The following is a 23877-nucleotide window of genomic DNA, read 5'->3' as shown; positions in this document are numbered from 1 at the left end:
ACTGATTTGATATGGAAACGAAACGCTTTTGCCCCCGGCCGTTTCGTAACAAAAATCTTGAGCTGGGAGGCAGATTGTAGCGGAGCAGTCACCCAGCGGATTGGCAATGATATGATAAGTTATAATGGAAAGAAGTACACCGGCTAATAGATTTTGCTTTTCCTTAAACACTTTGTGCCGGGGATAAGGCGAAGATTTTACGGAAGTGTCCAAGTTTGGATGCAAACACTCTTTGTAGGTGGAAAGCGCTAGACAGAATAACAGCTTGAAAGTCGTTTGTGCAACGGATAATGAATACAGAAAATGAGGAGAAATTCGAAATTTATGAATGTGGGCACTGAAATTTGCTCCTAGATATTTTTCAGCATGTTTCTCTCTAGGAAAAGCAATGTTTCAGGGCTATTCATGAGAGTCTGCCTTCTGCTATAATCCACAAATACACAGTTTCTAGGTTGATTAGTTTGCGTTCGCTTTGGTAGAAACATTATTTTTGTATATTTTATATTGAATTGAATTGGAGATATTGAGTACTATTCGATGTATCAAAATGCGGGTATCTGTTGCCTTCGACGGTTGCCTTCAACGCAGTAACCCGAGGAACACTGTAGCAGTTAAGTTCATTTATCCATTGAATTATCGTTATACGAATATGCAAGTAACGTCAGGACCTACACGTAATTTTTAACGGTTATATCACGTGTTAGCTGCAAAGCTTTTTGATTCGTAGGTTAGAAGATCGCCAATAAAGTGCAATAGAATGATGCCGTTACTAGTTTCGTTTTTAAACCATTGGTAGATTACAAGCGTTGCAGCAGTTCTGTAAGATTCCCATCGGTGTACTGAAATTCGCTAGAATTCTTCGAAAATATATATTTGAATATTCAATAGAAGACTTTCAAGCACCTTCATGAACCTTCGTCTGCATGCACACACAATTCACGACTTCGAGTAGCAGATGAATATTTTACACTAACCATTTCAAGAAAGTCTGCTCTAAAGTGGAAAAACCTTGGGAAGTTTTTTTTATATAACTTACAAATTTACAAAAACAAATATTCTTACCCTCCAGTCTGATTAGTCATGTGTTTTTATTTTGGATTTTTTTGTGATTTGTCTTCAACTATTGTACTTTAAGACAGGTGTTTATAAAATGGCTCATAAAGATAAGATCACTCGTTATCACAACACAACATTTTTGAAGACCCTACCTCTCCAGATTCTACTTTCGATTACCATATTAAAAAAAGGAATAATAGTAATAACAACCATTTACATCCTTAGACCTTCAAAGCGTTCTATATTTTTCTTAGCGTGGTCTGATGCCCAAAGTGCGACGCCTCCTCTTTCGTTGTGGGGAGGCCGCTTTCTCTTCGGCTTTTTCCGTTTCATTATCGATCCTCAAAGGTTTCCGAGTCCTTGTCGATCTGTTTTCTGCAATTAAAGCGTGACTTTAATACATGGTATATAATAGAAAGCTTGCGATTTTGCCAACACAATTATCTCCTTAGTTCTTCTAAAATCCAATTGCACCCACAAATCAGCAACACTTTTCTGCGAAAATGATAGAAGCTGTCTCGGCTACATTCCCGCGTCCTTTCAAATCTTTATGCTGGATAGTTCGTTTAAACGGCTCCTGCATTGATGTGCGTATGTATGGACTATTTAAATCAAAATCATAATTTGTTTAAATTGATGGCCCCCCGATCTTTGGAAAAGACTTGCTTGACATAACAGTTACTGCCGTAAGTGTGATGGAAAGCGCTCTTAATTTAATTACTATCGGTAATTTACCGTCGTTCGTTGCAGTTCTTGAAGTTAATGAGTCGCTAGCCGGCGTGGACAAGGTTGATTTGCCCCTGCAAGTTTTTTTCAATGGTGAAAGATCATTTTCCGTTGTGTGGCCGCTGCGTTTACTGGCACTTGTAGGTGTGTTAATTACCGCTGGCGATACTTCTGCAAAATTGTCACGGCTTTGAATGAAATTGATAGTTCACTGTTGCTATATAGCTATGTCGCATCAATCCTACAAGATTTGGCTTGGAGGAAGTAAATTTCCTACCGGGGCAATCGAATCAGCGTCCTCCAAGCTTAGCTGGCAAAAGGTGCTAGGCTTAAGTAGACGAACTCATCTAAATTAGCGGGTAGAACGTTAGAATTTCGCACTTAGTATATACGACATGTTTTTAATGCGGGATATTAAATCCTTGAGTACTATAATTTTGAGGAGGGCTCCACGCAGGATTAGTAACTGGGTTTAGATTTTGATCAACAGAAACAAAGCTCGATGCCAGCCCTAGATATGCTAAAAAATTGCTTGCAAAGCAAAATTGTCTGCTGTAGAGTAGCTATTTCCAGATGCCTGTCACGTACTTGCCCTACCTGAGATCCTGGTGCTGGACATTACAACTGAGCTCTCCGATCGACTGCTGTTTGGTTTCTCGGTCTCGTCATCTGTAAAGATAAATTCACATATTTAAGTGATAATAATCACGAATTTCGACAGCAAAGTATTACGAGTTATGCATAAATTTAGGGATAATATTAGATGATTTCTCATATCAGCTTTATACAACAATTCTCTTTAGGCATACCCACCCGGAGGGAATATACTTTCGGGTAAATCGTGATCCTCTATTTCCAGTTCTTCCTCCTGTTTAGAAATCTGATTTCTTCGATTTGTCCTGGGGGCCCTCGCCGGCTTTGTTACTTTTTGCAATTCCTCCTCTGTGCGTGGCTTCTTTGGAGGCCGACCTTTTGGAGGATCCATTTGCTCTTCACCGCTGCCGCCTAAGTTCTTACGCTTGAAGTTCTGCTCTAACACATTTTTCCGGCCCCTCTGATCTATAGCATCCGTAAGCTTTTGCGCCGAGCCTTTCGCTTTAATGCTGAGGCCTGTTGTCGTAGATGGCACCGTCTGGGAGTTGGGAATTTCCTCATCGCTAAACTCGTCTTGTTGTCGTCGAACCTCTGCCACCCTAATCCTATTACGTAAATAACGCATGGCAACCAGCGGCAGAGAAAGCAGCATAGTTTTAGCTGTATTGTCACTGTGTTACTAAATATTTACATATATCCAGGCAAACAATTGTGGATACCAATTAATTTAACTATTTTCTGTGGGTAGGTTAAACAGCAGTTGGTATTGGCCCTGCGAAACGTCGTTCGAAGCAAACAATTATCGCTGAGCCCACAGTTGCGTTCTTTTTTTTGGCGTTCACCTAAGCATATTGAAAAGAAAACAAACGAAATCCATAAACGACCCGATGGTCAAATTCACACACCTGTGAATGTATCCGTTTATAAAGGAGCAATTATAGGTAAATTCCATTTAAAGCGGAATAAAATCCCAGTTAAAGCGTGAATCTTAACCTGAGTATCTAGTTCCATACTAACTTGAAGTCGCGGGCACTTGCTGGTGTGGTAATGTCGCCAAGGTCAATTTTTTTTGCGAGTTTATTCAGCTCAAGGTGATGCTGTTCCGTGGCAAACACAAATCCAGGGACGGCTTTGGGCTGCTGGTTTTTCTTCTTCTTGCCCAGATTGCGTCGTGTGGACTCTTCCTGTGAGACAATAAGAGAATAAACGTGGTTCGCTTATTATGTTTACGTTATCACGCTTTCGTGTGCGTGCATCAATACTATCGGATCATGTAGGTTTTGAGAATGATCGATAACTGCTTGTAATTTCAGACTCATATTTTGGTGAAAAAGAAACACACACACACACACCTTTATCTTAATTTGGCTGGGCTTGTCGTGTAATACATGTCATCGAAAGAATTCGAGGCAACGACATCCAGCTTCCTCAGCCTAATATTCAACCATCCAAGCTACCACATTCATCCACATGCATTTGATTTCCATTAGTATAGAAACTTCGTCATTCGTATAGATCCAATCTTCACCATCAATGCATCTCAATACATATATATTTGACTAATATAGGTACAATGGCTCATCCGTTCACTAACTCTACTTGCAAATTTCATCACAATTTGATTACAGTAGTCGTTTATTTACAAATATACTGTTCGTTTTAATCCGTGCTGCTGTGCTACTCAGATAAACCTATGAGAAGTCACATAGTAGTTAAACATTAGTATGAGTAGGTTTTGGGTCTCTGCCCGGCCCTCTGCTTGGAATGCCTTATGGACTGTTTTAAACAGAATTACGAAAACAGTGAGGGAATATGGCACAGAGCGATACAAATTACTAGGCAGACCTGTGTCATGGTTAGTTTCAAATATTCAAAATTCAGAATAGGGTGTAGAATGTATTGGGTGACCTGTGTATTGTTTGATCGTGCCACAAGCATATACTCGGTATAACCGTTAGTTTAAATTATATATATATATATATATATATATATATATTGTGAATAACGTAGATACCTCGACAGCCATTATGAACGTTTCGAATCGTGGCGTGCACGTCTTCTGAACAAAATGCACAAGTTTAGGGTAGCGCGGTGACACTTCTTCGCGATCCCCACAGTAGTATTTCGACAGGCTAGCCAGCACCTTGGGATTCAATTGAATTGATGAGCCTATGTTAGCTGATCAGGTTTGCAGGTTGCCAACAATTACAACTCGAATGCGCTTCTATCCAATGACACGAATAATTCATTATAATAGTCCTCATCAGCGACATCATCATTACCATCAATTTTTTGTTGCTCATATAATAGCACCGTTGCTCGGAGTCATATGTACACAGATCTTGCAAACTGCAAAACTAGTCATTGAATCTTCTTTTATTCAGCTTACGATCCCTTCAAAGCAAATCGTCTTTAGACGCAGCTTCTAACGGCACTTACACAGATTTCCACACAGATTTCCCCCACCCCTGTAAATTTTTTGTAACATCGTCATCTCGCGTCATGACAACCAGTGTTATACATCACTAGGTTCTGTGAAACTATGGTATCATTCTAGTTCGGACCAAAATGATCAAACTACAAGTGTGAAAGCAGGACCTTATCTACATACTATACTTACAAGTGGAAAAGAAAACCAGCTAAAATTTAATGTCGAATTATGTAAGCAATACCTTGTAGGCCCTGGCGCCACTCTGGAAGAGGCCTTCGGCCTGTTCAAGGGGTACCATCGAATGAGTTACCGTTGATAACGCCTCTACCACGTAGTACAGTTGCTTAATGAAGCGCGGTTCCACCTCGCTGCTCAGACCTCCAAATTTGCCAGAAGCAAATAATTATAAAATTAGATTGGTACTAATTTAACATTATTACAGAATTTGGATATGATGCATCTCCGTAGTAGAATAATTAGATGCGCAATCCTATTCAAGCCGTAAACATTTAAGAATCATAAAACGATCCCTGTTAAATAGGTAGCATTCTAACCTTCTATACAGGTGTTTCTATACAGGTTTGAATTTGGTAAACTCGAATTTCAACTGTCAAACTTTATTTACAAACTCTAAGCGTATTTCCGAGTCATAATACGTGCTTCTTTGTTGTCTTAGTTGTCTATGTAACGTTTGATTACGAAGCCCCAATATCGGCAGCTCACCAATCTTAGAAAGCACCCATTCGAGGTGAGCAATTATGCCACGTACGAAGGTGTTGAACAGTGCAAACACGACGGGTATATCCTCGGTGTGAATGCTGGCAAAGGCTTCAGTCTCAATATCTCGACCGCCGTCCTCCAGAAGCCCACAAAGCAAGGAAAGTCGACGGGACAAACCGCGCAGCAAGGCCAAACCGCCTTCTATATGACTCGATAGATCAAGCATGAGCGGTAAATACGCCACACCGGCTTCTGTACAACCCTTGTCCGCCTGCAAATAAAGCAGATAAACAGTCCTGTAAATCCTAAATATAAATCACAAGTCTAACGACTACTTTGAGGTAAAGGCATATTTGCCTCAGTTCATACAAAGAAGACGATTCCAAGTCGAATGAACAGAGGCCGACATTTCAGAGTACGTTTGAGAGCTGGTCCATACTATCTAACAGAGTTTGAATGCAGATAACTATACTGATACGTTATAATAATACTAATACATATTAGCGAAACTAATAACTGCTTGTTGCTTCTAAATTTCCAAAATTGAGATTTTGCTCTAGCAGCTCAAATTTTTGTCGTTTATCTGTTCGAAAACAAAAACCTTCTATTTGATTCTTTTCAATAATGATAATAATTTATAATTAATTAATAAGGGCTTCAGCTTCCAAAGGAAACCTACCCAGGTGTATATATCTGTCATCAACTCTATGTCATCGGGAAAAAGTAAACAGAGGCACTGTACGCAGGCGAGCAGCGGACCAAGATCTGTTTCGCGTTGGGAGTCAGAATTCGCCTGACGAATCATCTCTTGCAAATAGCGGAAAAAAGATGCGCGCGAGTCGACGCCCAAATCTCGTAGCAGCTCCTCACGAGCTTCAAGCACATCTTCTCTATTAAAAACGTTGCCCACAGCTGCCTGAAGATTCGCGGAAAGCAGCGATACACACCGTCGTCTGGTTTCGGCGTCGATGTAGGGCTTTGTCAGCGTTTCCTTTTAGAGGTTCATTGAACAGGAAATACGTTCTAGATCAGGCGGATATCGAATGCTAAAATTAAATGGTACCCAAACTACTAGTTAACGATTAACTCAACCATATTAAAAAAATTATTAAATGTTGATCAGACTTAGTGGACACGCAAGATAGAAATTTAATTTGAAGCGTCACAGAACCTATGCAATAGGCGGCTAACCTTGAGTGCTCCGAGTAGCTGTCTCCTCTCGTGAGCTTCAAGCTGCTTCCTCTGGGCGAGCCCATCCGTTGCGTAGATGCGAACCTCCACGGGAACAGCATCCGTCCGCAGTAGCCAACAAAGTACCTCGTTGCTTAACAAGCATTCTGAAGCGAGCGGTTGTTTTTCTCCCTAACGTTACACGTTCGAAAAATAAACATGTGCAAACATAAATTCTTCCATCTAACTTGAAGAAGCAAACATCGATTCGCTGGCTACCGATCAACGCTGGCCCGATACATCTGCAGTTAATAAAAACCATCATTGCTTAAATACCTTTTTCTTCTTGGCCCTCCGATCAGCTGTAGAGCCACCAACACTAGACGACGCCTGTGAGCTGTCTGACTCGTTTAGATCCTGTTGCTGCGTGCGGGTTATTCCCGCATTACCACTGGCTTTGCCATTTTTGATCAACTCCTGAATCCCTGACGGATCCAGACCAAATTCAGCTGCGAAACGGACTAGTGCGTCAAGACATGTCGGATCGCCCTGCTCCACCAGGGAGCACAGCACTCTGTAGAGTTCTTTAAGCACGCGAGATTTAGGTGATCCTGTAGCATAATAGTGCAGCAAATGTATCATTCACATATTAGATAACGTTCTGCAGGCAAATGCGTTTGCTTCAACATTAGATGACCAAAACAAATTGCCATAATTTGTAGATATCTTTAAAAACAGTTGGGAATTCTATTGACAGTTATAATTTTTCTATATTCATAATCAAATAAGCATGACACATTCAATGGTGATTAACACGTGTATCTGACATGGCCTCTTGCAACGGCTGAAATTCCTTTAGGCTGTATATTAAGAAAGCTGTTCTCTTCGTTAAAAGCTTTACGTATCGTCTCCTGCAGAATTACGGTTTTAGCATAATGGCTGTCCGTAACATTAAAATATATTTTCTCAAGTATTTATAATAAGAACTACTCCATTAGCACGATTTTAAGTAATATAAATAGGATACGAATATGAATGTTTATTCCGCTTGGCCAATAAAAACAGTTGTCTGTATTTCTCGCGGGCGGTGTGCATACCAGCTAAATCGAAATTTCTCACTAAAAACATCTACGGAAAAAGAGAAGGCGTTACGTCGAAAATCCCGCCCTCGGCAACAGCAGCATCTCCGTGATCATTATCAACGACTACTAACGGTTTTGGGATACTCCACAAACCTTTGACATGGGTTTTCCGATAGGTGCAAAGACAATTTGAAATAGCCATGAGCACATGCGGGTCATTCGGCATCTCCGTATGGATATCCTTAAGCAGCTCGAAGATAGCTTCTTTCAATTTAACATTTTCTTTCACAAGTTCCGGGAGGCCTTCCAGAAGACATCGCCTCACTTCGGTTGAACCTCGACTGTTGCCTATAAGTAGGCGGCGCACCAGTTCAAGAGCTTCGAGACACAACCGGCCTGGAAACCATCAAGAAATATAGATTTCACGTGACGTTTTTTTATAATCAGCGGCAAAACCAGTTATTGCATTGATTAACCTTGTATACAGGCAGAACTGCATGTCTGGAGATTTGAAGTCTTCATAGCTAGCGGCTGCTGTAGCAACAATCATGAATGAAAATAGTTTCATTTATACAAATCTGTAGAACTGTACAGACTACCAATTAATTACCGTTAGGGTTTTGTGAGACGTCTGAACCGTCGACAGTGAAGTAAGCGACAATCTCGAGTAATCCTTTTGCTGAAACCAGGCTCGAGCTTGGATCACTTCCAAAAACACATTTGCGTAAACACATCAGCAGCTCGTCACGTACTTGAGGACACGACTGAAGAATAACGCGAACCAATGATCGAGCTACGCTTGGGTTTACTGACGGAAGTGCTGCGAAGGACATTGAAAAAGAAATACTGTTGATATAATTCCTTTTCTTGTTTAAAGAAAATTTGAAGAATAAAAATATTAACAAGTACAAAATCATATCAATTCGCATGTCTCAATCGGATTCAAACCGGACACCTTTTGGCACCGAATTCCCTGTGAAAAAAAAACGCCTCCTTTACTCAAGTGGATATATCGTATTCAAATAGTAATAGAGAATTTTTTCACAGAGAATATTGATGCGAAGTATGGCGTAACATTCAAAATCGTCTCCTTGTATGTTCGGTATGAAAGATGTTTTGAAAATCGCTAGCAGGATTACTGCAAGCACACCAGCGCCGCTCACTCAGGTAATGTTCACCTTAGTTAGCAAAGTGGGGCTGAACATAAGGCTTCGAATTTTACTTGTTTTTTTTATCTGGCAAATATAATAAATTACATATAATAAATGTTAAAAAAAGAACTATTCTAATAATCGTAGAACGTTCTACACAATCTCAGCTTGTGTCAATCTTAGTCATAAAATTAGATTTTTGATTAAGTTATAATGAAGAATATAATGCGGCACTCACCTGAGATCACGTCCCAGCCAACGGCTGCCGGCAGTTGACCACAGGGCAGTTTTGACAGAAGATCTGCGCACTCGTTAGTTGGATTTTGGAAATGCATTCGAAGGGTCCGATCGAGGGCCAGTTGCGCCGTGCCAGTTTGCGACGAGGTATTGCACAGGTTCAATACCATAAGAGCCCCTTGCTGACAAACGCGACCGCTCGTTTTCGAGGCTAGCAGAGCAAAGGCGAAATCCATCAGACAGGTGGAAATTAACTGGACACGATCATCACTTGGACTGGAAGACAATGAACGTCATTAAAAGGTCAATGGGTACAAAAGGTACAAGCGACATGTCGAAGCTGTACTAGTAAGGCAACCGTTGCTCGAAATTTGTGGAACTTTTTTTTCTTTTGTTTAAAGGAGGAGCTGTTGAAACTATATATATATATATATATATATTATTCCTTTTCTACCTGAGAATGCAGGCGTCAACTATAGCCAACGGCGGGTACGCGGGCAACGCCTCCCTCAACCATCGAGCGTCCAGCCTTTTCAGTTCATAATCGCAATGAAGTGTCACGGCGCGAAGTAATGCACCGTGGGTCGCGCCCTGAAAAATATAATCAAATGCGAACTCTTTGAAGTGACTATCCTTATATTATAGATAGATATTTTTGACACAACATATAAACGTTTTCTTCAACATGAAAGTGGGGAGAAAACTGGGCACAGTCGACGACTAGCTTGTATTGTACATAGTCGAACTGTAAATTTCGCTGATATGTTTTAACCTTTCGATCTTGCGCATTTAGAAGTTTGACATGTCATGATTGTATGTATCATTCAGTGAGCAGAAGACGCTAAATTACGGGTCAGATGTGCAACAGTTAATAAACAAAGAGCAAAGCTCAATACTATTTAGTTAGTTAAAATTAACTTTTAATTAGCAACTCTCACCTGAAATGTGCGATGAATCGATCCTGCCAGCAAACAGAGACGGAACTTGAACGCATCTGAGAGGATGGCCTCAGGTTTCGTTTTCACTAACGTCTGAATAGACTTGGCAATCTGCAATCGCAGGACCAACAGTTTTTTTTCTAAATCATGTATTACTCTCACCGCTCAAAGCGCCACCTTGGCATCTGCCCTCTTTTTTTTTGTAAGAACTACATTACCTAGGTTATAACCGATTCATTCTCAAAGATTCCTGGCCACCCGCGGACTTCTGAAAACTGGAGCAGGCCTGAGGGTCACATGTATAGATTTTGTGGAATATCCTATATGTGAATATTTCAAGAAATTAAAAAAATCATTGATGTTGATATCTATACACGGTTACGTTATGTATGCGACAGGAAACGACACGTTTGTTAAAAGGATCCATCAGTCCATTACAGTTCGAATCCACGTTAAACTACCTTGTTCTTAGTCGTAACTGCATAAATCGAATGCACCATATATTAATAATCCGCCAACCTATTATTAACTTAAATAATCCAAAGATTGTGTGGACAAGAGTAAACCTCGACACACATACGCCAGGGTTGTGTCTTGCGGCAGTTACACATTGTGCGAGAACCCCGGCTCGAGTCACTTCGTCGAGTTGATCGGGCCGAAGGCGATGCAGAACCTGTGAGAACAAAAAAAAAAACTTTCATTGAAGACATTGATAATCTTGGAACTGTGGAGTAGATGGTTCAGCCACAAAATGATCATTCTTGTCTATGCCTGCCGCATGTGCATTTAGATTACCTGTTCGAGAAACGAAGCATGGAGAGGCAACAGATGTCCTAGTAATCGCAATAGTTGTGCCCCTGGAAGTGAGCTGATATATGGGGCCAACACCGGCGAGATTACGGTCATCTGTGCTGCTGTCGGTTCGATCTCCCTGTAAATCACATTAACGGCATCAACTTAATAGACAGGAACATCGATACTCTTTTGCAAGAATTTTCAGGTCACATTTGTGTAAAGGATTATAGGTAAGCATATACTATATATATATACATGAGCAATACACACCTAAAAAACTTGGCAATGTATGGTACAAAATCGTCTTTCCATGGCGCCTTATCCACGATGGCTTGGACGAGCGCGGTCTTCAGATCCGCAACACGGGTTGCCCGCCACAGGACACGCACGCCCGTCGACGAAGCGTGTAACAACAGCGACGACAACAACTCGATTGTCATAGGACAACCAAGATTATCGACAATTGTTTCACATAGGCCTATTAATGTTGATCAAGAATAGACCTGAGTGGATTCAATAAGGCTAGCTAGCGTTGGGACATAGAATGTACAGGTATTAATGGTATACGCAGGCTTCCAGTATTTTTCGACTGATCTGGCTAAAACGAAATCTCCAATTAAAACGATAAACTTAACATCAACTGCTAGCAGTAATATATGTTCACTAGGATACGATGTTAAGATACGTTTTGGAAAAAATTTAAGCAATTTAGATATAGAACTGTCTATAACTATACGATTCATAACACTTGAATTACGGCTGAATATGACTAATATGAATGGTGCAGAACAGCCAAATACACCTCGTCTGTCTCTGCATCTGATACTCTCGTTTATTTAAAGCAATTTTTGAAAATAGCTTGCCTTTAAATTGAACAAATTAAATATTCTCTATTTTAGGTGACTGCGAACTATTTCAGAATTTCACTCAATATTTCTCTAAATGTGACTTGTATAGCTGCTATAAAGTACTAAGCACTGGACACCTATGTTCGCAGAGCGGGACATTATCACGCTTACCGGAACTATCTGCAGGGGGCAATAGAGTCACATCCGCCAACAGCTCGACTAGAAGGTCGTTAAGCGACTCTGCAACGAGGTCTACTTCGGACTCAAACCAAAACCGGAGAACGGCGCTAACCATCTGGAAGTATCAGTCGATTGATTGGGAACTTTTCCGCCCATACCCAACGTACTTAGACACTTACAGCTAGTGTTCATCTACTGTATCTGAATCTAAACGATTTTGTTATCAATGAATATACGCAATTGCCTAGCTAATTTGATTTAGTCGTCGGGCATTAATTTGAATTAATTTTTGCTAACAAACCTGACGAAAGACAACGACGCGAAATGATTGCTTTCCAAGTTCATCAGTATCTGAAACAAAGTTAATGGTAATTTACCGTTGTGCTTCCGCACATATAACCTATAAGCATACCTCTATATAAGACACTAGTCGAAAATAGTTATTGATTGCGAATCGGCAATGTTCGGTTTGAATTTTTTAAATCACCGATATACATCTGATTCGCGATTATAATTTTTATTTTTTTTTTGTTAAAAAAACCAAAATTTATATATATATATATATATATATTTTTTTTTTTTTTCATAATCTGCTAAGGTCGTTCGATACAAACTCACCCTTTCGAATCGCTTTGTAAATGCCAGCTAAATTTCTACCCGATTTTTCTCTAATATGTCGTTCAATGACGCCGCTAATCTGAAATCGAAGGCCCAATGGCTAAAAAAAGTTCTGTTGCTACTGCATAATATCATGCCGATAATGTAATATTATAGAAAATAATTTGTCGTTTTATGGATGACAATTCAAGTGAGCAATAGACTTCTAGCATTCGCTGCATACTATATACGCTAGCTAGTGAATCTCTACTACGCAAGCAAGGCTCTTTGAGTAATAGCCTGTTTAGATAGGTATATAAATATATATGATGATTTAATTAATTAATAATTAGAGTTTTTATTCATTAAATTTAAAAGCAAGTCGAAGCATAAGTTCCAGCTAAGGTATAATCTAATTAAAATTTTTATTTATTTGAACGTTTTTGCTGAAATAGTTCATACGTTTGGGCCGAACGACCGCAGAAGATGGCCAGACTTACCGCGTCTCGATCTAGATTTTCGATAGAAGCTCGCAACTTGTCCATTCTTAATTTCAGTTTCACGATGCCGTTTTCGCTCCGAAATTATTGGCGTTATTCGCTCTCTCTATGTAAAGTTTCTCTTTCGTGACACTTGTACATTACCAGAAACTTATGAACTATATCGTATCCATGTGTCAGCGTTTGTGGAAATAGGACAAGCTCCCAAGAAATACACACAACACGAATTGCTTCAATGTAGCATATTAAACAATAACGGTAGATATAATGGGGCCACAACGGACGCTAGTATCTGATCTCGAAAGCTGCCTCTTGTGCTGTTTTTCTGTTACATAAAAGTATTTTGTAGTACTTTTGAGAGCGTCGCCTGGGTGTTCTAGCTGATGCCGTAATCAGTGAACGAATAACTGGAAGAGCTTGCCCGGGCTTTTTCATTCGGCTAGTCGTTCGAATTGCTGAATCATGGCGCGTTCAACTGGATAAACGCATTGAGACATGCGCCTGGCGCGACAAAGCTCTTGTGTTGCGAACTCCGGTGTCGGGTGAGATCTGTGCGTCTGATATCAAAGTGGTGTGGTCAATGGAGCTGATGTTTCTCGTTTAACGATGCATTTTGTACGGGATCCATCTGCTTTCAGTTATGACACAATGATAACTTAGTTTGTTGGCGCGGCATTCAATCAAACATTCATAGATATGTGGCCTACACACTTGGTCCGTTGTGCTTCTGCATAAAAATCTAAATACTACATAATGTAGGTGAATAATAAATAAGCTCATTCTTACTTATATACACGTATAGTTTCCGTGAAATTTATTTGCCTCTGAGCACTTTCGTTAAGGAAAAGCGGTGGGCGGAAAATGCCTAATAATAATCAGAAAGTTATTATTCTTCTTAACTCGGAGCTGGGCTAAAACATGTCGACTTTCAAGAGCGACTGCGATACGGCAAAAGCAACAATATACTTCCTTATTGGGAGCACTATTACTTTGCAACCCCTCGAGATCTACTAGTCCGATACAACATTCGCTGACTGCGAAAAGTAAGGTCCGGAGAAGTGCGATAGCTGTATACACTGCCTGCTCCGAAACGCTCATTTGATAAGGTAGAGATGCCCTTTAGGAGTTTGTCGAGGGCCACGGGCATGCAAAGCTATGTGTGGAACTTTCTGGGTTGCTTTAACCAGCCCGTGCCAGTATAAAGGGCAACATCGTTCGAGCTGTGGAGCTTACGCAGACAGTGCCCCTTGTTGCGACAATCTGCACTACGATACTATGTATGAGCATGATTAATAAGTGAAATCATGTATGGTCGTAGTTTTATTACCGCTACGCTTACGCTCTTTGGTGACTGCTGAATGGAAGATGCTTTTTCACATAAACTCGTAACGGAGGCACTAAAACGTATAAATAAAATGAAAATATCAAGTTAGTAAGCTTTAATATTCTGTGTTGTATTCTGCTCTATCAAACAACCGTATATATCTGATAAGAAAGACAAGAAGCTAAGTTACTTGCCGCCCGGATCCACACATGGCCATGTATTCAAAGGGATGAAACTACTAAATAAGTTATGCAGGTATAAATGTCTGTCGAAAAATGCCTATGCCGGACCCAGACTGCTTTTCGTTGAATGTCGCTAGGTTTAGTAGCAGGTAAACACATTTCCAATCCATTGTTTTGAGGACAGAGTACACAGAAACCGACAGAATCAAACAAAAACTTGCTGCGCCTAAAAAATTGTCTCAGAGTCCGAATGAGCCAAAAGGTATCTAAGCCTGTAGTTTTCGGGATTTAAGAAAATATTAGGTTCATCATAATTCTGTGAGAGAAGATCCGTCGAGAGGTCTACGTCGAGCCTCGGCTGAGTTTGTGGTGCTTTGAGTGCCTATTGAGTTTCAGGCGGAGCCAAAAGAAGGCAGCATTTTTTTATCATCGATGGCATGCGGCCGGGGGGTTCATGGGGGTATATTCAAACATATTTATTAGATGTTGACGGAAGCTGTTTTTATTATAATGGCGTGAAAAGTCTGTGACGACGGTAAGCAGAGTACATAGTATAGCGCTAAGCGATATGTATAAGCATAGGTTTTGTTCTATCTACGATTTCTGCCCACAGTAAAAGGGCTACCTGGCTCAACCAATCTTCTTTTTCTCTTTAAATGTCTCACGTACTTGAAATAACAATAGGTCGCCTCTCATGAAATAACATGACAGGCAACGAAGACGCGAAAGAACTGCAAAGAAATTGGCCCCCCATGGAAGCCATATAACCTGCACAACAAACGTGATTTAATTAAGTACTACACGAGCATATAAAGGAAACTCTATCGAAAAAACCGAAAGAGTGCATTTTCTTCTAAAGCTAAGTGTATTTTGGTTAATAATATAGTTTGTCTAGCAGTATATAAATATTACGCAGCCATCATCATTGCATTCATTCGGTCTATTACTATTAAACCTATGCGCTTGAACCTCGCCGGGAAACGTATGCGTCACGGTAGAAAACAAGCTAGAAACGTAACAATATTAATTGTCCCACTCATTGTATTACATCGTATTTGTCAAGCAAGTTAGGTAGATGGTATAAAGAAAAGTGTAGAAAGAAAAGCTACAACCGTATTACGATATTACAGGTACATTTAATTGTATTCACTATTAATATTATCTATAGGAAAGTTTCGAAAAGCATTTCGTCTGTATTCTATTTTAATAATATATTGGGTTACTGATCAATAGGACATGACAAGGAAAAAAACATCTTTTTTGGAACGCCTTTGAAAGATTTGCCTTGTAATCTGTCTCTTCTAATTAGCCACACGCCTAGTATTGTGGCTTCTAGAGAAATCAAAGAGAGAACTAAAAGAAAACCGCATTTCCTTCATCGTTGCTCATAAATGATCTTACTAGTTTACAGATCGAGGTAATCGTCTAACTACTTCGTCATCGAGACATCTTTCGTTTATTGTAAAACTTGTTAGAGTCTATTGCTTTACTTTCATCACGACAAAAAAAATATCGCTAAAAATCCTTATTAAAAACAATCACTGCTTTGCGTACAGTTCTGTAAACGGACGGTCCGTAAATGGTACGTACGTAGTTTTAGAGCGCTCCATCGGTCTGTCAGCGACTACGTGCAAAGATTGCGATAAAACATCTACTATATAAATGGTGAACGGTTAGCTAAATATTTTGTCTGTAAAAGAATAAAGATAAATAAAAAATGTAAGGTTATATTTCTTCTTTGCTCTTTCGCCTCGAATATCAATATACTAATTCGAGAGTTAATTTTTATTTAGCTAACATTTTAAGGAAAGTGAGGTGCAGAAAAGGCAGCTCTGTACTACAATGGATGATATGATATTGAATAGGAGATGCGAGTCTAATGGAAGATATGGCACGTATGCCAAGTCCCTGTGACCTCGAGGCTCAACACTATCAAAGTGGTATTCCAATCGCTCTAGTAGATTGTGAAAGTTGCGAATTGTGATTGCTAATTAATAAATGAGGCACCGACCTTACTTGAATAGAATCCCAGATCTCTGGTCTGATACGTGCACCGCTATCCATCATAGTTTACCGAAAGTTGAAGTAGATTCAGCTTAACAACGACGTATCTGACCTTCCGAAGCATTTCTAGATCGACGATTGGTGTTTTTCTCTGCGCGTTTAGCCAGACTCTTGCGCGAAGAGCCAGATGCCATCTGAGAAAACGCAAAAAGTATAGCATGCAAGTTGTGAACATGTAAGTGGTAAATATATGCAAGCAATATATCATTCGTCAATTTGACAAAAATCGCTAGTAATTCGACAAAAAAAAGAGTAATAGATCATAAATTAGAACTGCCTGAAAAGAAAAAATTATTTAGAGTTTTTCTGTTTTACTTTTCTTTTTTACTAAGTAAGTAAACATTCTCGGAAAAAGACATGTTACCTTGTTCGATATATCATTATCAATGTAGTAATGGTAGTTGATATTAGTATTCGATCCTGGATTCTACGTATATACATTCCTGTGGCTGTTTTTCGTGACCATTTAATTCATTTTAGGTGCTTGTCTCCTTAGAACGTATCCTGTCACGATATATTTTAAGGATGAGGAACGCACCCGAAGAGTAGAATCACCTCGAAATAAAGCAGGTAGTCAATATTCCCCTAATCATGGTCGCTATGGCTGCCTAAAATGATACCAGATTGCAGTAGCAGGCAGGAAAAACAACTACCATGCTCTGTAGTTTCTCGATTGCACCTGGCGCAACCGCGTTAAGAAATTCACAGATCATCCCGCCTTCGGCGCTGTTCCTTGCAGCAAGTCCGACAAAAAGCTCTTGTGGGCTGAGAAGACCAGCTTTTTTCTGCAGCAATGCAATCACATTTCAATAGTAAAGTTGATCGATTATCCAATTTTAGCAAATTTGATTCACCTAGATAGTAAAAAAAAAAAAAAAATGCTATTTCCTGTTGCCAGGTCTCTGCCACTTGTTGATGTTCCTATTTTAAGATAGCAATTTGTTTTTAACCCCGACTCTTTCAACAGCTCAATTTCTCATCTGTTTCGAAACAAATCCTTTAAACAATCGTTATGAATTGCACGATTTTGTCTTTTCTCGGGTACGATTAACTAAAAGTTTTGTGTAAACCATCCCTTGACGTAAGTGTTTATTGTTACAAATCGGATGACGCAGACAGCAAAGCCTATGCGGCTATACCGGAACCGTTACTTCCTAGCGTTCGTACTGTACGATTAAGATTTGTCTGAGTAAATTTTCGTTATAGCGAGCAGTGATAATTTCTGCTATTCGCAGTTAACTTTGCAATAATAATTGCAGTTTAGCATTGTTTCGGGTATCTGACAATTGACTATTGATCACGTTTAAGCTCCAAGTAATGCAACTTTAGCTCGCTTCTAACCGCGATATTAACGTACGGTCTTTAAAATTCGTGGACCTATAAATATATATTCAGGACGAGATACTACCATTCTTTCTTAAGCTATTCTTATTGTGTCACCTATTCAGTACAGCATATAAGATTTACCCCCCACTAGAAAGTCTAACTGGGGTGGGTTGTACGTAGCTTCAAAGGCTGGGTTCCGAATTTGAGGAGGTTGGGGAGAAGCATACTACCACTACACAGTTATGATGATATGACTGGGTCCTATACTGATTTAAGTTGAACGTGCCCACGGTACATCTGAATAGGGCTTTTCCAAGCAGAGTCCGTAACCTCAGGTTGCATGACCTTGGCCGCCGGTAAACGCTTGCCATTCCCCAGTAATACGGCAAACGTTTAGTGTGGTCTACCAGTGATATTGGTAAATTAATTGCGGATGAAAATAATCGAATGGTAAAAGGTATGGCAGAGTTGTCTGTTTTCCTTTATGGGAAATTTGCGAAGAAACCATTTTCGTTTGACACACATATCCTATATAGAGGTGACTAGTTTATATTTTACCTTTCTTAGGCAAAAACTTCGCGTTGTCAAACGCTGTAAGGATCTTTTCCAGGTGACTCCTGCTACGATGACATCAACGATGTTTAGAATAATATCTAATTTAGATATTGGTCTACTTTATTGAGGACCTTTGCTAATTCGCTCCTGTGACTTCAAGTCACCAAATAAATAAAAAGTCGATCTCGCAAAGGAGAAGAACGAAGAGGCGATCTATCGAGCACTAGTTTATAGTTTATCAATTGCAGGCGACATGAGGAAGATTAATGCGTTCACACAACCGAATTAGTTCGGGGGGATACAAACGCATTTATAATGAAATTGTTCTGAATAGCAATAATTATTTTATTCCTGTTTCAACAGAGGATTTTGTTACCTTACTAGTGAAATAACTTTTTAGTATTATTATTACTATTATATTCAGCTCACGATTGAGCTTATGGGTGCGCGCATGATGTTTTCATGGAATTGAGCAGGAACACTTCAAGGATGGAGTCATTCCATGACTCCAAGGGGTCATGACCTTGATAAAGGTCATGACCCCTTGGAGTCTGAAACAGAAGTTTGTCGAGAAGAATAGAGCGTACTTCAGAAGATATAACAAACTCGTCGAATATGTTTATCCAATTTTTATGGGCAAAATATTTATTTTCTGCCATCTTTCTGTTCCCTTTTAGTTTGAAGCACACAAAACTTCGAACCTAATATTGTTAAAGCAAGCGTAGAAAAGTGAAGCGACCGAACGTAAAACACTGAACTTTTGTTTAGTGGTCCGTATATGTCTACCATGCGTTGTGTAATTTTATAAGGTCTTAGGAAATTCAATTAGTATGGTTAATGGAATCCAAATAACTTTGAGTGATCCTGACCTACCTTGCAAGGAAGTGGACCCGACTGAGGAACCCTGATTCTGCAGATTGCCTTCGTATTAAAACGGACATAAAATTATAAGAATTACAATAAACGTATTTCCAGTTCCGGCCGTCTGTGAATACATAACACTGCTGCTTCAACCGGTCAGCCGCCAGCCTCTAACTGTCGAACCTCGTCATTGCGGCAAATATGGTTGCAACCGTGTGTCACGATTCGTGCTGAGTCGTTCTGACTCTGCTTCTTCGGAGAAAGACCATATACTATCTCCTGAGTCAGTGGACAGTCGCGATTGTTAAGTAACTAAGAGCCACGCTTCAAGTGGATGGGGTCTTGCATGCCATCTCCTATATGCACCTACTATACGACGATGATCATTGACCCGAAAGGAGCCGCGGAAATCTTAAGTTATCAACTTAATTACCAAACGAAGGCCGATCTACGTGTAAGGGTACATAAGGCTGGGTCTTGCTCAGGGGGGGTGCGTAGCATTTATTGGGCCGGAAATCTTCGACACGTTCCATCAAGGGATGTTATTAATTAGGCTTTTCCATAAAATACCCGTCAGAAATCATTCGTTCGATGAGAAATAAAACCAACTGGCTTTTTCATTTTTTATCATTATAGCTTACCCTCATTTTATGTGTGTTCCCTTCTCAGTTCATTGGGTTTCATCGCAAACCATCACAAAAATATGCAACGTCATTGTTAAAACCGTCCAGCGGCGAAAATGTCTTTCAAATCATCTGCGCGTTTATCATTGTTGCACTATTAAAGCCTTTGTTTAAAGCTGCCTTTAAAGCTTTTGTTTAACACAGTATCTAAAACACTGTGGTACGTTTTTGATCACTGCGGTGAATACCGACCTGTGTGAAAGCTTCCCTCTGCACCTTCTATACAATGTGTCCATGCAAACTAACTCTGTTTGCACGTATGCGCTTATTGTGCATTGATGGAACAATTACGAAAGTCTAGATTCATTTGGTGTATGTTGTTTTAACAGTATCGTAATGCTAGAGCCATGGTTAATAGTTTCTGTTAATTAATAGTTGGTGCAAAAATGCTCTCGATACTCTTATTTTTCACACAGGAGGACCTTTTTTTTTATGTATCTTAGTACTTTTTAAGTTCGGCAAGCAGCGAACTGTTCGTCATACAAAGCATGACTGCGTTAAAATGAAAAAAAAAACTTGTATGGCCCTTGGCTTCCGGAAAATACGTTTTCTGCTTACCTACAACTGACGCGGAGTATACTAGTAGAACCTGTTGTATGGGCACTTACGCTTACGCCTACTATATAATTTTGCATTTATTTATTCATAGTGTCTGTTACTTAAAAGTTTAGCTCAAGTGTGAACATTGTTGCCGATTCCCTTTTTAATTTCGATTAACATGCATTTTTTTTTGCAAACCGGTTAATAATCGGCTTTGTCGTGTCAAGCTCACCGCCCCGCAGTATGCCGTTACAGGTGTTTCCCGTGCACGTGCAGTGCTTATTATGATATAGATGCAGTGGTCGCAGCGCTCGCAAGCGTTGCATTTAATATGTCTAACTAAGCAATACACAAAGGTAGCTGACCTTGTGAAGACCAATGAATTTGAGAATTTAAGAGATACGGGTTAAAACACTGCAAACACCGAACCTGAACAAACGCCAATCATCTGATTACAAACCACCAGCAGTTACGTGTTTTGTTATCAAAATTAACACAATAAAAAGCTTTACAAATACAAATGTACGCGTATATACGATGGATTGTGAGACTACAGTTTCCATTTTTGTGGTGCTCCTGTTTGAAAGGTTACGATACTATGTTGTTGGCTACGTTAGAGAAACTTACCTGGTTACTTGATCTTCCCACGTATAAAATAAAGCAAAGATGAAATGAAAAATGTATACCGTATATTGGCCTGTGTATCGGCAATAGCCAGAATCAATAACATTTGTAAGTATGTGGTGAGGCTGTTACTTTATGAGATCAGGTATTTATTCGAGAAACCAAACAAGTTACCCGTAACGCACCTCGCCAGCGATGATCATTCTCTTCGGTATGCACACTCTTGGTAAGCTGCGTCTGCGACATGGGATCGCATCGCAAAGGAAGTATAGCAGATACTGGATGACAATGCGATCAACCTTTCGTCCAATCCGTAAATTTCTCCGTTCGTCCTGGTAGAAAAGTAAGACAATTTGATTCACTCTTATGGTGATTATCGCAAGTTGAACGCAATGACAAAAACGTTTTCCATTGTCTAGGATCGACGATGTCATTAATGGGTTAGAAGGAGCCCAAATACCTTCCTGCTTGAACCTAGCGAAAGACTATCGGCAAATCTCCATGGCAGCTAAAGGAAATGAAAAAACCGCACTGTATAACCCATACAGTCTATATCAATCCAAGCGGATGCCCTTTGCCCAATGCTCATTGCCAGGCGACGTTCCAGCGGCTGATGAACCCGGTATTAAGGCAATTGCGGCAATGTATGGTTTTGGCCATATCAGTAATATCATCGTCTTTTCTCGGGGTTCGAGGAGCATCTGCACAATCCTCGGAAAGGACTTAAATAACCTCGGTGTGCGTCGAAGTGTTCGTTCACTACGCAGAAAGTCGTATACCTTGAACATACAGTTTCCCCGCTGGGAAACTCCCCTGACCCGGAAAAGATTACAGCGATAGACGTCACGGCGCCATCGATTACTACTAGTCGGTTACAAGGCTTCCCGAGACCGGCATCTTATACCCGCCGGTTCGTAACAGGCTTCGCTAAAGTTACAAGTTGCTGTAAGATTTGCTGAAACCAGAACTGCCCTTCGCGTGACCTATGCCTCATGAGAAGACGTGGCTTCGAAATAGGCCATGACGAGTGGATCCGTCCTGTGAAATTCGCCAATAGACTTGCCGACCGAAGAACGGACCGATGCGAGTGGTGCCAGCCTGGAGCTGTTGCTCGTCTAGTTTGACGGCGACTTGAAATGCCTAGTAGTCCTTGCATTCCACCAGACGAAGTGGCATTTGTCAGTGACACAGTGGCTGTTGTCTAGGTAATAAATTTTACCCGTAGTCGCTGACAACAGCGCAGTTTTACTACCTGCAAAACAGAGGACCGTTGCCGCGATCTGGCCTGGTGGGCTTTGGAGCTGTTGAAGTATGACTTCGTGTGCGCCACTTGCGCAGCACGGCAAACTGCAATACGAACGCACCGTCACTAATCCTAAAAATGATTAGTGACAGAGCCGGCCACGAATCGTCTGTACCACATCAGCTGGCCTTGGTGGTGACCATGCTTATGGAACGGCTAGATCGTATTGCCGTCAAAGGATTGAAGTTTCCTGGCCCATTTCTATAGGTAGATACTATGTACCGTTTTGGGCTACGGGGTCTCTAATCGGGGTCCCCGCGATTAGCGCAGTCGGCTGTATGCGCTCTTTGCTACTAAGGCCGTCCGAGTTTAACAAAAACTGCCTACCGGTTTACGTTGCGTTACTTTCCCGAAAGAGACGTCTGAACAACGATCCAAGAGCACGTCCGCAGTTATAGCACTTGTCAGCGTACAAAATCAGACGATGAGAGCCTTCCGCTCCAGACGCCTATAGAACCACCGTTGCTTTTTTTAGGCCTGAACTTGTAGGGCCGCTATGCTTGCCTGGGAACAGCGGCCTAGGCGCCTTTGTTTTGTAACAGTGATTTTTTATTTTTGCGCTCGTTTTGTTCACCCTTTCTCGGCTAGACGTGGACTAAGTGTTAGTACAGGTTCTCTCCACCCCTTGGGACCGGTACAGAGCCCTCTACACGGTCTTTGCAGATAATTCCAGCTGCTTTTGGGGCCGATGTATCCGGCAACATCTAGCACGCCCCAATATTCGCCATGTAAAGACCACCAAAATAGGCCCGAAGGGGGGCGGAATGGTGGAGCGGTACAATCTATACGGTTACTGGAGAATCTCTGTGCGACTGCTGGAGTCCTCCGACTCCCCCATCCTCGCGATGTTCACGATGGCTACTTTCAAATTGTATGCAAAGGCCAGCGAAGCTCTACACGTAAGGCCATCCGAATTACTAAAGGGGTTTAACGCCGTTGTGCCAGAACAGCCGACGAAATCGCGGTTAGTTCAAAAACCCGGTGCTTCGTTATCCAAGCTGGAACAGAGGTTCACCTCCAGCTTCGCTAACGAAGGCGAGTCCTTAGAGAGACACCCTCTTCGCGCGCTCGCTGCGAAATCCATCTTCCTACGACTTCCACGCCAACACACCACGGAAGTTACTGCCTAAGTTCGGGGCAGGATCGGGTTGTTTAGTGAGTCGCACGATACATGTATCGCTTACGCGGGTCGTACGCAACGGTGTCCCACTGTTAATTTATAGGATGTCCGAAAAGTTTGGGCGCGTAATGAGGGCGTTCTACCCGGCAACGTGGATAATTGAGACGGACGTTCAAATTATTGCAGTTCCGGCTTGTGGTAGGTATCTAATACCCTCCTGTACCCCGGTCAATCACCATCCTAGAGCAATCAAGCATCGTCGTTGCTACA

At 40.8% G+C, this 23877-nt stretch overlaps 1 protein-coding gene across 7 annotated transcripts; it reads right to left on the bottom strand.

Moving 5' to 3' along the window:
• Window positions 1-1064: 1064 nt before the first annotated feature.
• Window positions 1065-14257, bottom strand: LOC111255094 (uncharacterized). 7 transcript variants are annotated; one of them, XM_086976384.1, is made up of 23 exons: window positions 13026-13760; window positions 12547-12646; window positions 12230-12279; window positions 11920-12043; window positions 11171-11378; window positions 10901-11036; window positions 10686-10778; window positions 10106-10216; window positions 9622-9758; window positions 9169-9443; window positions 8390-8599; window positions 7933-8175; window positions 7034-7308; window positions 6719-6889; window positions 6207-6518; window positions 5531-5798; window positions 5049-5185; window positions 4391-4519; window positions 3394-3560; window positions 2596-2981; window positions 2371-2451; window positions 1792-1953; window positions 1065-1431 (listed from the first exon to the last, which is right to left on the bottom strand). In XM_086976384.1, the coding sequence occupies exons 1-23, from the start codon at window positions 13068-13070 to the stop codon at window positions 1307-1309; spliced, it is 3945 nt and encodes a 1314-aa protein (XP_086832510.1). In that variant the 5' UTR covers window positions 13071-13760; the 3' UTR covers window positions 1065-1306. The 7 variants fall into 7 exon arrangements, with proteins under 7 accessions (XP_086832510.1, XP_086832511.1, XP_022672484.1 ...); XM_086976385.1 differs by having other exon boundaries at window positions 12547-12625; window positions 13026-13757; XM_022816749.2 differs by having other exon boundaries at window positions 2380-2451; window positions 13026-13748.
• Between the last annotated feature and the right edge of the window lie 9620 nt (window positions 14258-23877).

The sequence above is a fragment of the Varroa destructor genome, unplaced genomic scaffold (assembly GCF_002443255.2).
Source record: "Varroa destructor unplaced genomic scaffold, Vdes_3.0 BEIS01000426.1, whole genome shotgun sequence".
NCBI lineage: Eukaryota > Metazoa > Arthropoda > Arachnida > Mesostigmata > Varroidae > Varroa > Varroa destructor.
This window is presented reverse-complemented; position numbering and strand designations above follow the sequence as displayed.